General features: G+C 44.1%; 1 protein-coding gene across 1 annotated transcript in view; it reads right to left on the minus strand.

Annotated features, from left to right (window-relative positions):
* LOC115161466 (Krueppel-like factor 12) overlaps positions 1–15464 on the minus strand; it is a 189973-nt gene that overhangs the window by 35715 nt on the left and 138794 nt on the right. Inside the window, exon 5 of the mRNA XM_029712456.1 lies at positions 13873–14008. Coding sequence (XP_029568316.1) covers positions 13873–14008 — 136 coding nt within the window. The remainder of the gene's footprint in view (positions 1–13872; positions 14009–15464) is intronic.

The raw sequence follows: 15464 nt of genomic DNA on the forward strand, positions 1-15464 counted from the left end.
AAATAAATAAAAGAATTCTCTCTACTATTATTCTGACATTTCACATTCTTAAAATAAAGTGGTGATGCGAACTGACCTAAAACAGGGATTTTTTTACCATGATTAAATGTCAGGAATTGTGAAAAACTGAGTTTAAATGTATTTGTCTAAGGTGTACTGTGTGTATTACAATTATTCACTTCAACGGTGTTTACCACTCCTGCTCCTGGGACATTAATGATTATACATTGTAACTATGCAATAGACTAGAAACATGATTGATTTGTAATTCATATATAGAGAAAAAAACTATGCATTTCTAACTCCCCTCATCTGCATTAATCTGAGGACACAGGATAGTATTTCAATTAGATACTTAATTTAAACCAGTGGAGAATCTGAAACACTTTATTGAAAGAAGTTCAGTATCCAGGTGTTATAAATACATGCATTATAATTATGATAATTGTAATATTATATTATAAATACAAGTTAAATCTGTACTTCAACGCACATATGGTGTGCATTATAAAACAAGGAATTAAGACGAGGTGGGGAGAGAGGTGTAGAAGACAGAAAGGGAAAGAGGTAAAAACAGAAGCAGACAGCATATGATTAATTAATTACAGTGCTACCCTAATATTTTCTCAGTTCATCACAATTGTGGTGTCTCCTAACCAGCCTTGGGCCCCCAGTTGGTCCGAAGGTCATCTTAAGAGCGGGTGAGGAGGCGATGACGGGACTGGCTTCCTCTCTCACAACAAAACATACCTGCAGATGAGAGACAGATGGATAGAGAGAGAGCATGATTAAGCCTTGTTTTTTTATATTCTAACATGGTCAGTCATCATAATCAGGTGAAATGCAAAACTGACCTTGGATCGTTAACTCTGGGACTACTACATTTCTGTCTGTATTTCACTGTAAAGCATATCTTTAATAATACTTCCTGTTGACCCGACCAAGTGACCTCTCAACTATGATCATGCTGTGCCCTCTGTGTCAGCCAGTTCAGATGCGGGAGGGGTTCACCAAAACAGCTGATATAACCTAGAGGATTTAGGGAGAAGGGGGAGAGGGATGAAGTGAAGAAGAGAGACTGTTATTGTGTATGTGTGGTCTCACCTGGTATCCACACAGTGGCTTCAGAGTACTTTATGTTGAAAAACAGACACATGAGGACAAACAATAGAAGATAATGTCAATAGAAGATACTGTATGTGATGCAGACACCTATCGGAGTTTACCTGAAACATTTAAATATAGAGGGCTATGTGTCTCACCACTTGGTTATTGCAAGGCTAACCCCCAGGGAAATAATGACTTTGCAGCAACAGATAGCAACAGATAGTCCAGTGAAAATGGCTGTGTTTATGTGGTGTAAATTTGAAAATTAGCAGCTGACATCTTAAGGGTTTTTTAATTAATGCATGTGAGCAGATTCCATGTACAACAAGACAGGCAGAGATGAAGAGAGAAAAAGAACACAGAACAGTTTAATTACCTCTGGTTATGAGCAATTTTGCCAGCAATAAAGCTTCCACGGCCTGAACATCTGGCAATATCTACATTTTCAACCACTTGATCAGCTCGCTCTCTGAAAGTAAAGAAAATAGCTTATTTTTTGTAGATATGAAAACAATAACTGAGATATGACCATTCAATCTAAAGCAGCAGATGTATTTTTCAGGATACGTCAATACAGTACAGAAATATTAACACCAGACTGATATTGTGGTTGTTCATTAGGTGATGGGAAATACACAATGATACCTGCACCATCTACACGCTGCAAAGACTCCCTAACTCTTCATGACAGACATAGTGTTCTTTCTAACCATTACACTGTCATGAAATATGTTTAAATATCGACTATGAAAGAAATATGGCATGGCCTGCCTATGAGTTGCCATGAAAGAAAGTAAGATTAATTAAACAGAAAATGGCGAGAACGCTAAATGTTTTTTGTTAGCTTGAGGATAATAATTGCATGATTTATCATTCTACGGTATGTATGTAATATAGTAGAATGTTATGAACTGACACTGAATCGTAGGAGCTAACTACTAGCTTTGTAAAAGTTGGATGGAAGAACGCCCAGTGCTGCTTACCTGAGATGCCATCATCACACAGTCCTTCTTCGTAGGTGTCCACTATGACTTCCTTTGTGTTGGAAAAAATTTGCTTTCAGAACAATTATTTTTGATTAAAATAAAAAAGTTTTTTCTTGACAAAAAGACACAACTGTACCTCCATAGCATTTAACAATTTGCCTGTGAATAACCACACCTTCATAGAAATGTGCTACTGTACGCAGAATTCTTGACGCATAACCGAAGATGCTGCCATGTCCTGCCAGCACGCCCACAAGCAAGCCACTCGCGCAGAATGATGACACGTGGAAGAGGGAAAGGAATGAGATGGGAACAACAACAATTTTTTGCAAGTTGGGGAGGGGGGCTAATAGCAGAACAATCGACTATTCAACCTTTACTAAAGAATATTCTAATAGCCGAGCTAGGTGTGAACCCCCCCCCCCTTAACGACCAAGGGGTAGCTTGCTACTCAATGTAATAAAGTCATGACTTTTCAAATAAGTTACCTTATACGTTATGTTGGCTGACAATTTGTTAGCTACGGTGTCTTTACGAACCACATAGCATATCATTTCAGCAGTATATACCGGTAGGTTAGCTAGCTACCTAAAGTTAGTAGTTATACATCAATCTTGCCAGTATATTAGCTATAGGCTATCTAACTAACCAACTGACTTGATTATTCCCATCATTCTTAGCTTAGCTAAATGGTATAGTCGTTGTGCTTTCTGAATGGACATTCGGGTGCGCGAGCCCATAGCAAATGAATGGAATCGAACGTTCGCAGAGCCTGTTTTGACTGGAGTGATGCTTAGAATTCCCTTTAGCCTAAATGGCAAATAAAATGTATCCCTTTTTATTTTACCACTACTATCTGTTCGTCGGACGAAACTGGACAAAAACTACTTGTGTAAAAAGTAAACATCCGCCCCTCGATGGTGTGAACTGTGAACTTAAATTCTCTGGTAATGCCAATACGGAATACTATCAAATGCTTCTCGAAGATGCCCTCTGGTGGTCAATCTAGCAATAACTTACAGAAAAAAATGGTTGAGAAATAAATGGTGTGCCACAGAATGCTGCAGCAGCACGCAAGGTGTGCCTCAGTATGACGCAACTTTTAAAGGAGGAACCACTGTACTCCCTCCTTAAATAAAGGTAAAATAAAATAAATAAAAATTACAGTTCACTGTGAAATTGCATTACAACATTGATGTAATCACCAAAACACAACATAATGATATTATAAATAACACAATACATCAATGGTTGATTGATGAAAGATGCTTCAAACAAAATGAATGCACAATACAACATTTTGAATATGAGACTTGCTGAGTTACACATGTAAACAGTTTGGAGTTTTTAGTACTAAGCATTTAGAAAAACCACCACTTACTTGTGAAAATAGCATCAAAGCAGTTAAAAAAAGGTAATGCCAGTGGATGTTCGAGTAGTTGTAGATGTGACCAACTGGATTAAACACGGGTCATATTTGAGACTCTATTACTCTAAGGAAATATTACTCATCACTGGTGATGAGCATCGGTATGGAAAATTTGGTTAAAAATGTTCTAATCGATATCGGTTTGAATGTATAACATTGCAACTGAATGAATAACATCGCAAAAGTTCCAACAGCTGATTGCCCATTGGGCCAGTTTGAATACAATGGAAAGCCCATTGTTGGCCCATCAGCAGGCAGTTAAGTATGATCTGTTTAGAGCCTGTACGAGGGTTTTGTGCCTGCAAGAACAATCATGTATGGTCTTTTATATAAACCGATTTCACGACATACCTTGCTCATATCAACATCAAACGATATCGGCATCATATTGAATTATCGATATTGGTGCCCACCACTACTCATCACACAAGCAAGGCTTACTTCTATTACAAAAGCACATCCTTTACTACATTTGCATTTTTACTGACTAAATACAGTATGGAGACATTTATACCATTACTACTACTCTACCCCTACACGTATCATAGTATTATAGCCGTTTTTGTGGAAGTAGTAATAATAATAGATGTAGCAGTAATATCTCCTGAGAGCCGTGGCAGAGCGGCAGCCTTAAACCCTGTGTAACCCTGCCATCACAGCCTGTGTGAAAGACTCTGTGTTTGTCTTCCCAAACCAACACACTGAAAGAGAGGAAACTTTCAGCTGCGATCTGTTTCAACTCTCTGCTCTCTGATTTTGTTCCTTTGTTTCTTCTTTTCTCTTCGCCCTCATCTTTCCGTATGTACGTGTGTGGGGGTCGTGGGTGAGGGGAGGGGGATCTGTGTGTGTGTGTGTGTCTGTGTGTGTATTTGTGCATTCCTGTGTGTGTGTCACCTGTAACGGGCTTTCTGCGGAACACTGTGTGCAGGACAGAGGCTGTGCATTCGTCTGGTTCTGAATCTCTCAGAGGAAATGGGACCATAACAACAAGATACAGAAAACAAACAACCCCTCATATGGAATGGAGGCATAGGAGGCGTAGAAACACAAACATTCAAGCACACACACACACACACACACACACAACACACACACACACACACACACACACACACACACACACACACACACACACACACACACCCACACACACACACACACAATGTAGTTAGGACTTACAAAAGCCCAAGGGGCATCTCTGTACCTGCGTACAGACACACGCACACACCGTCTCCCCGCGCACACACTTCCCCGCTCTCCCTTCACCTGCTCTTCGGCCTCAGGCCCTTGGGGACCGGTCAGAAATCACTAGAGCATTGCAACCTCTCCCTCCCTTCCACCCTCTCTCCCCTTCTCCCTTATATTCCACCTCCTTCTTTCCCTCTGTCCATCTCTCTCTTATTCTCTCTTTCCAACAATAACCCATCCACCATTTCCCCAAGGAAACAGGCCAAGAAGCCCATTACTTATCCTTGCTCGCACTCCATTTCCCCCCCACTCTTCCTTTCCCCCCCACTCTTCCTCTTTCCCTCCCTCTAGTCCTCTTTATTTATCTCTCTTAATTTCTCCCTCATGTATTTATGTGGATACATGGGCCTCAGCTCAACTGCAGGCTCTCCCCTCTCACTGACACTCTCTCGCACATCCTTCACCTCTACTTTTGGTACTCACACACTGAACAGTATGGCTAGAACAAGCCATATAATACTTCATACATCTACACTGTATACAGAATAGGCAACCAGATTACAGCCTGTATAGTAAATCCACTATCAACAATAACATCCACTTTTTTCAACAAGCCATTTCCCATTAAAATACCTTAGGAGTAGAAAATATTTTATGGTATCTCAGATTGTTCCAGCAATTCTCACGTAGGAACTTCACTGGGAGGAAGGATGTTTAACATGTTTTTTGCATTTGTATCACAAAGCATTTTTTTGAAAATCCCAATGAAATTGGCAAATTTGCCAGATCAGAGGTAGTAGTGATGACCAGGGATGTTCTCTTAATAAGTGTGTGAATTGGACCATTTTCCTGTCAAAATGTAAAGAGTATTTTTGTGTGTCAGGGAAAATGTATGGAGTAAAAAGTACATTATTTTCTTTAGGAATGTAGTGAAGTAAAAGCTGGCAAAGATATAAATGATGAAGTAAAGTACAGATACCCCCCAAAAAACAACTTAAGTAGTACTTTACAGTAGTTGTACTTAATTTAGGCCCTTTCTAGATGTATACATGCCTCCTGTAGGATCTTATGATCTGTGAACCTTACATGATACAGACAAAAGCTTTGTGTCATTATACTCCTTATAGTGTACTCTCAAATATGGAGTATGCCTTTACTCTGAAATACAAATTTACAAATGTATTTATTCAACATAAGACAGATATGAAAAGATCAGGAAACAAAATGTGCTTTCACCAAAAAGCTATTTTAAAATCGGACATATCGAGTGCATAGAGGAGTTCTGTATCTATAATTCTTAAAATAATTGATATGCTTTTTGTGAACGTTTATCGTGAGTAATTTAGTAAATTGTTAGTAAATTCCCCGGAAGTTTGCGGGGGGTATGCTACTTCTGAACGTCACATGCTAATGTAAAAAGCTGGTTTTTGATATAAATATGAACTTGATTGAACAAAACATGCATGTATTGTATAACATAATGTCATAGGAGTGTCATCTGATGAAGATCATCAAAGGTTAGTGCTGCATTTAGCTGTGGTTTGGATTTATGTGACATTATATGCTAGCTTGAAAAATGGGTGTCTAATTATTTCTGGCTGGGTACTCTGCTGACATAATCTAATGTTTTGCTTTTGTTGTAAAGCCTTTTTATAAATCGGACAGTGTGGCTAGATTAACGAGAGTCTTGTCTTTAAAAATGGTGTAAAATAGTCATATGTTTGAGAAATTGAAGTAATAGCATTTCAAAGGTATTTGAATAACGCGCCACAGGATTCCACTGGCTGTTACGTAGTTGGGACGATTTTGTCCCACCTACCCTAGAGAGGTTAATAATGTCCCGTTGGTAGGATATTTGTGATCATAGCTCTTCTATTTTGTTATACAATGTATGTTATACAATGTATGTTGGCTAGTAGGACTGATGGTAGAGGCAGATTACCCACTCTCTGTCAGATCCTTACAAGGCACCTCCACATATGTCCCCGATATCTCTGTCTCTTTCTCATGCGGATGAGAGGGATGAGGGCCTTGTTGGGTGTCTGTGTAAATCCTTCACCTTAAAGAAAAAATCTTTGCAAGTACGAGGTGAGTAATCGCTGTCCTGATATCTGGAAGCTCTTTTCGTTCTGAAGAGACGGTGGCAGAAACATTATGTACAAAATAAGTTACAAAAAATGCGAAAAAACACACACAATAGCACAATCTGTAAAGAGCCCGTAAAACGGCAGCAATCTCCTCCAGCGCCATCAACTTCTAGTATGAAGAGCGGTATGAAGAACTTCTAGTATGAAGAACGGCAGCATAGGCTGAGATGAACTCAGCGTTCTTGACCGCAGATTGTCAGTTCCAAACGCTGCCAGAGACTGAGAATTCCACATGGGTTGTGCGCGCAGGGTACACTAAATTATAAGGGTTGCAGCAGAGGGGTGGGGAGCAGAGGGGTGGGGAGCACACGCATAGTTGACGAAGCTACAAAAGAGCAAAATGAGAATCTGTAAATAACTAGGTGTGATACTCAAGTGAGAGTGGTGTGGCGCCTCCCTCTCTTTCCTTCCTTGAACAACTCAGCAAAACAACTCGGCAGTGTAAGGATCGGTGCTCGTAGATGAGAAGCAAGTACATGGAGTGAAAAATTAATTAACAACGGACATGGAACAGGACAGGACAGGGTCTGGATATGAAAACATAACATTAATGCTGACACAGGGATGAAACAGAGGAAACAGACAGATATAGGGAAGGCATTCAGGTGAGTCCAATGAGCACTGATGTGCGTAATGATGGTGACAGATGTGCGTAATGAAAGGCAAGAGCGGGAGCAGGCGTGACAGTACCCCCCCCCCCACGGGCTCCACCTGGGGTCCCACCTGAGCGAGCCTGACGGGCCGAACGAGGCATGAGCGCTGGACAATCCGGCAGGGGCGTAGGCGCCTGACAAGCCGGCAGAGGTGTGGGAGCCCAGCGAGCCGGCTGAGGTGTGGGAGCCTGACGATCCAGCTGAGGCGTGAAAACCTGACGATCCCACTGAGGCGCGGGAGCCTGACGAACCGGTTGAGGCCTGGGAGCCTGATGGGTCGGCTGAAGCATGACGTGAGGTGGGCGTTTGCCAAGCCGAGCGTGGCAAGAAGACCTTTCGAGCCTGACAAACTAGCTGAGGCAGCTCTGGTTCCATCGGTGACGGCACCCGGACCCGACTTCACAAACCAAAACAAAATCCCCATACTCCCTGATGCTTCCTTTAGTGGTGTCAGCATTCTGTAAAGTTCAAAGCTGGTAGATGAGAAGCAAGTACAGGGAGTGAACATTTAATTAACAACGGAAATGGAACAGGACAGCGTCTGGACATGAAAAGATAACGAAATCAATGCTGACACGGGTATGAAACAGAGGAAGCAGACAGATATAGGGAAGGTAATCAAAACGTGAAGGAGTCCAGGTGAGTCCAATGAGCGCTGATGCACATAATGATGGTGACAGGTGTGCGTAAGGCAGCCTGGCGCCCTTGAGCACCAGAGAGGGAGAGCGGGAGCAGGCGTGACAGGCAGAACCGTTTTTGTTTCACCGACGGTCTTAATCTTGCGACAAAACCGCCACGACTGCCGCTTACAGCTGCTGCTGAGAAACCAGGGGAGACTGAAGAACTAACAATATTTGCTAATTGCCTAGCAGAGGTGGACACAGGGGCGAAAATCTGATATCAACTTTGGAGGGGACAATTACATGACATTTTCTCAAGAGCAATTCCTGAGGGGGACACCAAAAGTAGTGCTGTAACACATAGCCTACATTGTAATATGGTAAATGTATATTAATATGGTAAATGTATATTGAGGAACCAAAGAAATAAGGTGTTTGCCATACTCCTAACTACCGGTACCCAAAACTACACAACTAATCACAACAGCAATACCATTGCCTTTAACAAATCTTAGTTCAGTCACCAGTTTAAGTTGAGAGTGGGCGTATCTGTCACGCCCTGACCAGGTGAACTCTGCTATTTTGGTCAGGGTGTGGCATTTCTATGCTTTATTTTCTATGTTTTGGTTATAGCCTTTCTTTGTGTTTTATTTCTATGTTGGGCTCGGGGGTGATTTCCCAATCAGACAGCTGTCGCTTGTGAAGTCTGATTGGGAATCACATTTAAGTTCCTTTTCCCCCACGATGTTTGTGGGTTGTTGTCTCTTTTGTTTGAGCAAGTAACGTATTGGCAGTTTTTCCTTGATTTTGTGTACATGTTTAATTCTAGTGTGTTAAATAAACATGTATTCGCTCCCAGCTGCGTTTTGGTCCGCTTCCTCGTCTCCCGACGACAAACGTTACAGAACAACCCACCGAACCAGGACCAAGCAGCGGGAGGAAAAGGAGCGCGAGAGATGGGCTCGCGAGGGAAAGGAGTTCTGGACCTGGGAGGAGATCATGTCGGGGAAAGGACCCTGGCGGACGGACTCCCAGGTCGAGGAGGAAAAGCCAGCTGGTAGACGGAGTCGCAGGCGGCGGTCGAGGAGGCCCGGAAAACAGCCCCAAGAAAATTTTTTGGGGGGGCTAATGGGGTGGTCCGGAAGGGCAGAGGAAGAGCCCAGACCACTGCTCTCGTGGGGGATGACGGCGGAGGAAGAGAAGGAGATGAGGCGTTTGATTGAGGACCTGCAGAGGGAAGATCTGGAGGAGGAGCCATGGTATGCTGAGTTGCGCGCTGTGTCGCCAGTGCGCCCGCACAGCCCGGTGCGTCCGGTGGACATGCCCAGCACATGCCGTGCTAGGATGGGCATCCAGCCAGGACGAGTGGCTAAACCGGCTCCACGCTTCAGGTCACAAGTGCGTGTTCACAGTCCTGTCTGGCCCGTTCCTGTTCCCCGCACCAAGCCCACGGTGCGTGTCCCCAATCCTGTCCGGCCCGTCCCTGCTCCCCGCACCAAGCCATGGTATGCAGAGTTGCGCGCTGTGTCGCCAGTGCGCCCGCACAGCCCAGTGCGTCCGGTGGACATGCCCAGCACATGCCGTGCTAGGATGGGCATCCAGCCAGGACGAGTGGCTAAACCGGCTCCACGCTTCAGGTCACCAGTACGTGTTCACAGTCCTGTCTGGCCCGTCCCTGCTCCCCGCACCAGGTTAGTGGTGCGTGTCCCCAGTCCTGTCTGGCCCGTCCCTGCTCCCCGCACCAAGCCCACGGTGCGTGTCCACAGTCCTGTCCGGCCCGTCCCTGTTCCCCGCACCAAGCCCACGGTGCGTGTCCACAGTCCTGTCCGGCCCGTCCCTGTTCCCCGCACCAAGCCCACGGTGCGTGTCCAAAGTCCTGTCCGGCCCGTCCCTGTTCCCCGCAGAAAGCCCACGGTGCGTGTCCACAGTCCTGTCCGGCCCGTCCCTGTTCCCCGCACCAAGCCCACGGTGTGTGTCCACAGTCCTGTCCGGCCCATCCCTGCTCCCCGCACCAAGCCAGTGGTGCGTGTCCCCAGTCCAGTCCGGCCCGTCCCTGCTCCCCGCACCAAGCCAGTGGTGCGTGTCCCCAGTCCAGTCCGGCCCATCCCTGCTCCCCGCACCAGGTTAGTGGTGCGTGTCCCCAGTCCTGTCCGGCCCATTCCTGCTCCCCGCACCAGGTTAGTGGTGCGTGTCCACAGTCCTGTCCGGCCCATCCCGGCTCCCCGCACCAAGCCGGTGGTGCGTGTCTCCAGTCCAGTCCGGCCCGTCCCTGCTCCCCGCACCAGGTTGGTGGTGCGTGTCCCCAGGCCAGTCCGGCCCGTCCCTGCTCCCCGCACCAGGTTGGTGGTGCGTGTCCCCGGTCCTGTCCGGCCCGTCCCTGTTCCCCGCACCAAGCCCACGGTGCGTGTCCACAGTCCGGCACGGCCCGTGTCTGGTCCACCGGTGCCCAATCCTGTTCCGGTCGACGGCTCCGCTCCGGAGCCTGAGCATGCCGCTCCACAGTGGTCCAGTCCGGGCCAGAGGGGTAGGGCTAGGGTGGAGGCAGGGGGAGAAACACGCCCGGGGCCAGAGCCTCCACCGAGGGTGAGGCGCCCACCCGGGTCCCCCCCTAATAGACTTTAGGTTGGTGCGCCGGGAGTACGCACCGTTGGAGGGGGGGTACTGTCACGCCCTGACCAGGTGAACTCTGCTATTTTGGTCAGGGTGTGGCATTTCTATGCTTTATTTTCTATGTTTTGGTTATAGCCTTTCTTTGTGTTTTATTTCTATGTTGGGCTCGGGTGATTTCCCAATCAGACAGCTGTTGCTTGTGAAGTCTGATTGGGAATCACATTTAAGTTCCTTTTCCCCCACGATGTTTGTGGGTTGTTGTCTCCTTATTTGAGCACGTAACGTATTGGCAGTTCTTACTTGAGTTTGTGTACATGTTTAATTCTAGTGTGTTAAATAAACATGTATTCGCTCCCAGCTGCGTTTTGGTCCGCTTCCTCGTCTCCCGACGACAAACGTTACAGTATCCATGGCATTTTCCAATTATTTTCCTATTTTACAAGTCAAAACAATTGAGAACCTTTCATAATGTTGCCAAACAAAGACTCAACAAACTTACCTGAGACTCCCTGTCTCTGCCAGTCTGTCCCTGCATATCTGTCCCCAACTCTGCTGTCTGTGTGCGATCTGTTGCCTGCTCTGCCTAATGACATCATTGTGAAACATTTCCATTAGAATTTCATTTCTTTCTTATGAACATTTTATCAACTAGTCTTTGAGATATTAGGCTACTAGGGTTCTTACTATGCGTTTTGGTGTATTGAAAAATACTCTGATGTCCGTCTTTTATTTTTCTGCCATTTTTCTACCTGGCTGGCTGGCTGGCAACACACACAGTGTGTAGGTTATTTACAGTAGGAGATGGGCTTCTATCATCTTCAATCATTCTATTTGGGCTTCGATCTAAAAGGTAGCTAGCAAATGTGAAACGGATTAAAATGACAAGAGTTGACAGCTGTATGAGTTCACCATTTACACAACATATGCTGCAACCTTTTGTAATTTTAATAGTTTATTTCATATTGGCTGGCTTCCAACAATAGCTGAATTTGCAAAGCTAGCGAGCACCAATTCAGTTTCAGTGGTGTTTGCTATAATCTTTGCTACCCGGGTTAAATAAAGGTGAAATAAAATAAATAAATAAAAGTTCCCTTGCGACAATTTAGCTTTTGCAACAAGACCATTAAATATATTTAAGACAATGGTAGAAGAGAGTGTAGTTCTGTTCAGTTTGGATTTCAGTTTATCGCTAACCTTATCACAGGGACTTTGAAGCACTAACTTACATCATCTGCATGCTGATCTTGGAATAAATTGACGATAGCAAAGATTCCATCTTTGACGACGCCACATAAATGGAATAGGTACTAGCTAGCTTAATAGTTAATATTTGCGCGCTAGCTCTGCATATTCAGCTAGTGTGTGTGCGCGATTGACTGGATTAACCTCACGTCAGCTACGTGCATTGAGTGCCTTTCAGACAGTAGATACGACCTCTCTGTTACCTAGCAAGCTAAGGAACTGGCAGTGGATCAAACCATTGTGAGGCAAAGGGTGGGGGGGTCGCAATCGCAAAGTGTCTATAATCAGCACAATTGCTTTCATTGCATATTATTAATATGATTTAAATTACATAGATATGTTTCAGTGATTTATTGGGGGGGACAAATCTTATTTTTCCCAGGATGGGATTTCCGCCCCTGGGAGGACAGCACACCTCCCTGTACTAATTGCTGATTGCCTAGGAGAGGTAAAACCACTACCCCCCAATACAGCCACTGATCACCAAAACAAGTCACAAATTGCCCTGCCCCTTGATCCTGGTTGACGTGTCAACAACTATCTGCAAATTATGAGCAGTCAGCAGTTCACACACCAAGTAGGCCACTGGGAAGACAGGCAGCACTTAAAGTAGATGGCCCTAGTCAGCAAAAGCACAGTATTAGACCACAACAGATAAAGACAAAAAAACGATATCACTCCTGGAGATCCTCTATCTAGGCTACATGTCATACTAAACAGGATATAAACACTAAATAGGTCAGGAGACAGACAGGGAGCCTAATAGTAGCAAAAATTTATTATTTCGGCTATATTATATGGATTATTTCAAGGCCTACAAAGAAATACATCGTGCAGGATTTGCAAGTGCTACAAAATAAGCTGGTAGGGACATAAAGCTCTCAGCATTTAAACAACATTTTGTTGTATTAAATTATTATAGTCAATAAATTGTGTGTATAAGCTGTGACTTACTTAGAATTAAATACAAATTAAACGAAAAATGCCTTATTAGGCTCAGTCTACAGTGCCTTTGAATTCATTTTTAGAAACACATGTTTGGCCAGTCTGTTGCTTCAGGCTCATGCTATGGTGCTTGGAGAGCAGGCCATCCTCTCCGCGCTTGCAGAGCCACTGGGGATGCTAAACAAAAGCTCCTTGAAAGTGGGACTATGCCAGGCCTATTATCATTTAGGCCAAAATCAAATATGGACTAAATGATAATAGAACAAAAATGAATGAAACTTTTAAGAGATCTGATTTTTTGTTTATAAATACTTTGCAACAATAACACACTGAGCTATCTACCCAACTAGTTCTTAGGCTACAAACGCATGCTGGGCTGGGCAAGCCCTGAGCTCATGAGGTGAGCGCTACTGGAGCAAAATTGGAGTGAGGGAGAAGGCCGACAATCCAGCCTTTGGGAATGTCGCTCTTTGCTCCATTCAAATTAGGCACACTCTGCTCCTCGCTCCGCTCCAGCTCCACTCCGCCCACATACTCTGTTTGGGATGCATTCTAAGTGAGGGAACGTTTGTTTGTTTGTGTGTGTGTGTGTGTGTGTGTGTGTGTGTGTGTGTGTGTGTGTGTGCTGAGTCTGGTGGTTAAAATATCTGGTGGTTAAAATCTGGAGGTTTCTAGGTTTAGGGGTGAGGAGAGCATACTGAAACCCTGATTCTGATTATAAGACTGGGCTAGGATGGATGGGGAAGCCCTGACTCATCTTATTATACACAGATGGACTAGAAACATCAATAGGGTGGTATAAGGCCATACAGAAGGATACATAATACTTAAACACACACACAAACGCACACACACAGAACACACACAACACACTCTGATACTTACTTCTGTACGGCATGCATTAAAGATGGTAGATCACACAGACACACACACACTAGTACTTACTCCTGTACGGCGCGTGCTATAGACAGAGCGGTAGATCCGGTCTCGATGACACTGTCCAGGGTGACATTGGGCAGGTCATCATCGTCACTGTCACTCTTGATGTGCCGCGGCGACAAGCTGTTGTGGTCTGTGTATGCTGCCATGGAGACAGACAGAGAAGAGTTAGTCCCATATTCTATATTCTGTACTGTAACGTGATACTGTTGTAAGGTTACATGAAATAGACATATGATAAGGTTTATGTGTGCTGCCATTAGACACTAAGACAGAAGTCCCGTATTACATTATATACTGTACCATACAGACAAGCCAATACACCATACAAGCCAAAAAGCTTCATGATACAATTTTTGTATATCAACAACCACTCCTTAAAAAAAGAAAATATATGTACAGTATCTAATAACAGTTCAACATATCAGACAGAATCTCTTTGTTTTCTGTATTAGATTTGTTCTTACTGTACATGGTTTCCAGTTACTGAGAGAAAAAAAAATATTTCCCTTAATGTTGCTATTTTGGTATTATTCAAATAAAATGTCTTCACAGAATACTGGTGCTTCTCATCAGCTGTAGCCCTTTTTTACTCAAGTTCCTCAAACTACCTAACCTGTCTGAGACCGATGTCTCAGTCCTAGTCTTATTGATATGACATAAAGTGGGGTTGAAATTATTGACACCCTTGATAAAGATGACCAATAATGACTGTAAAATAATTAAAATAATGATCTATATTGTATGCTAAAAAAAAGGGAAATTATATTATTTTATAATACAATTGCTCAGAGAAAGAGATTGTGTTTAACAAGTCATATGTTTTTTTCTTGAAAAGGTAGGAGTTAAAATTATCAAAGATCCCCTGTTACCGATTCTGGTGAGAGGTTAGAATGTCTTTGGGGTATGATCTCTCTGTAACTTTCTCACTCATCATTATTCACGATGCATTCAGGATGATCCGTAATCATGGTAGCATCCACAATAATGTATAAGTGTTTAGAAACATATTTTATTCTTATTTACAATAAAAGTGACTCTGAAATGACACATGCCCTTTCACACCTGGACAAAAGGAACAACTATGTGAGAATGCTATTCATTGATTACAGCTCAGAGTTCAACACCATAGTGCCCTCAAAGCTCATCAATAAGCTAAGGACCCTGGGACTAAATACCTCCCTCTGCAACTGGATCCTGGACTTCTGACGGGCCACCACAGGTAGGTAACAACACATCCGCCACATTGATCCTCAACACAGGGGCCCCTAAAATGTGCCTGCTCAGTCCCCTCCTGTACTCCCTGTTCACTCATGACTGCACAGCCAGGCACGACTCCAACACCATCATTAAGTTTGCCGACGACACAACAGTGGTAGGCCTGATCACCAACAACAATGATACAGCCTATAGGGAGGAGGTCAGAGACCTGACCGTGTGGTGCGAGGGTAACTACCTCTCCCTCAACGTGATCAAGACAAAGGAGATGATTGTGGACTACAGGAAAAGGAGGGCCGAGAACGCCGCCATTCTCATCGACGGGGCTGTAGTGGAGCAGGTTGAGAGCTTCAAGTTCCTTGGCGTCCACATCATCAACA

The sequence above is a fragment of the Salmo trutta genome, chromosome 24 (assembly GCF_901001165.1).
Source record: "Salmo trutta chromosome 24, fSalTru1.1, whole genome shotgun sequence".
Taxonomy (NCBI): Eukaryota; Metazoa; Chordata; class Actinopteri; order Salmoniformes; family Salmonidae; genus Salmo; species Salmo trutta.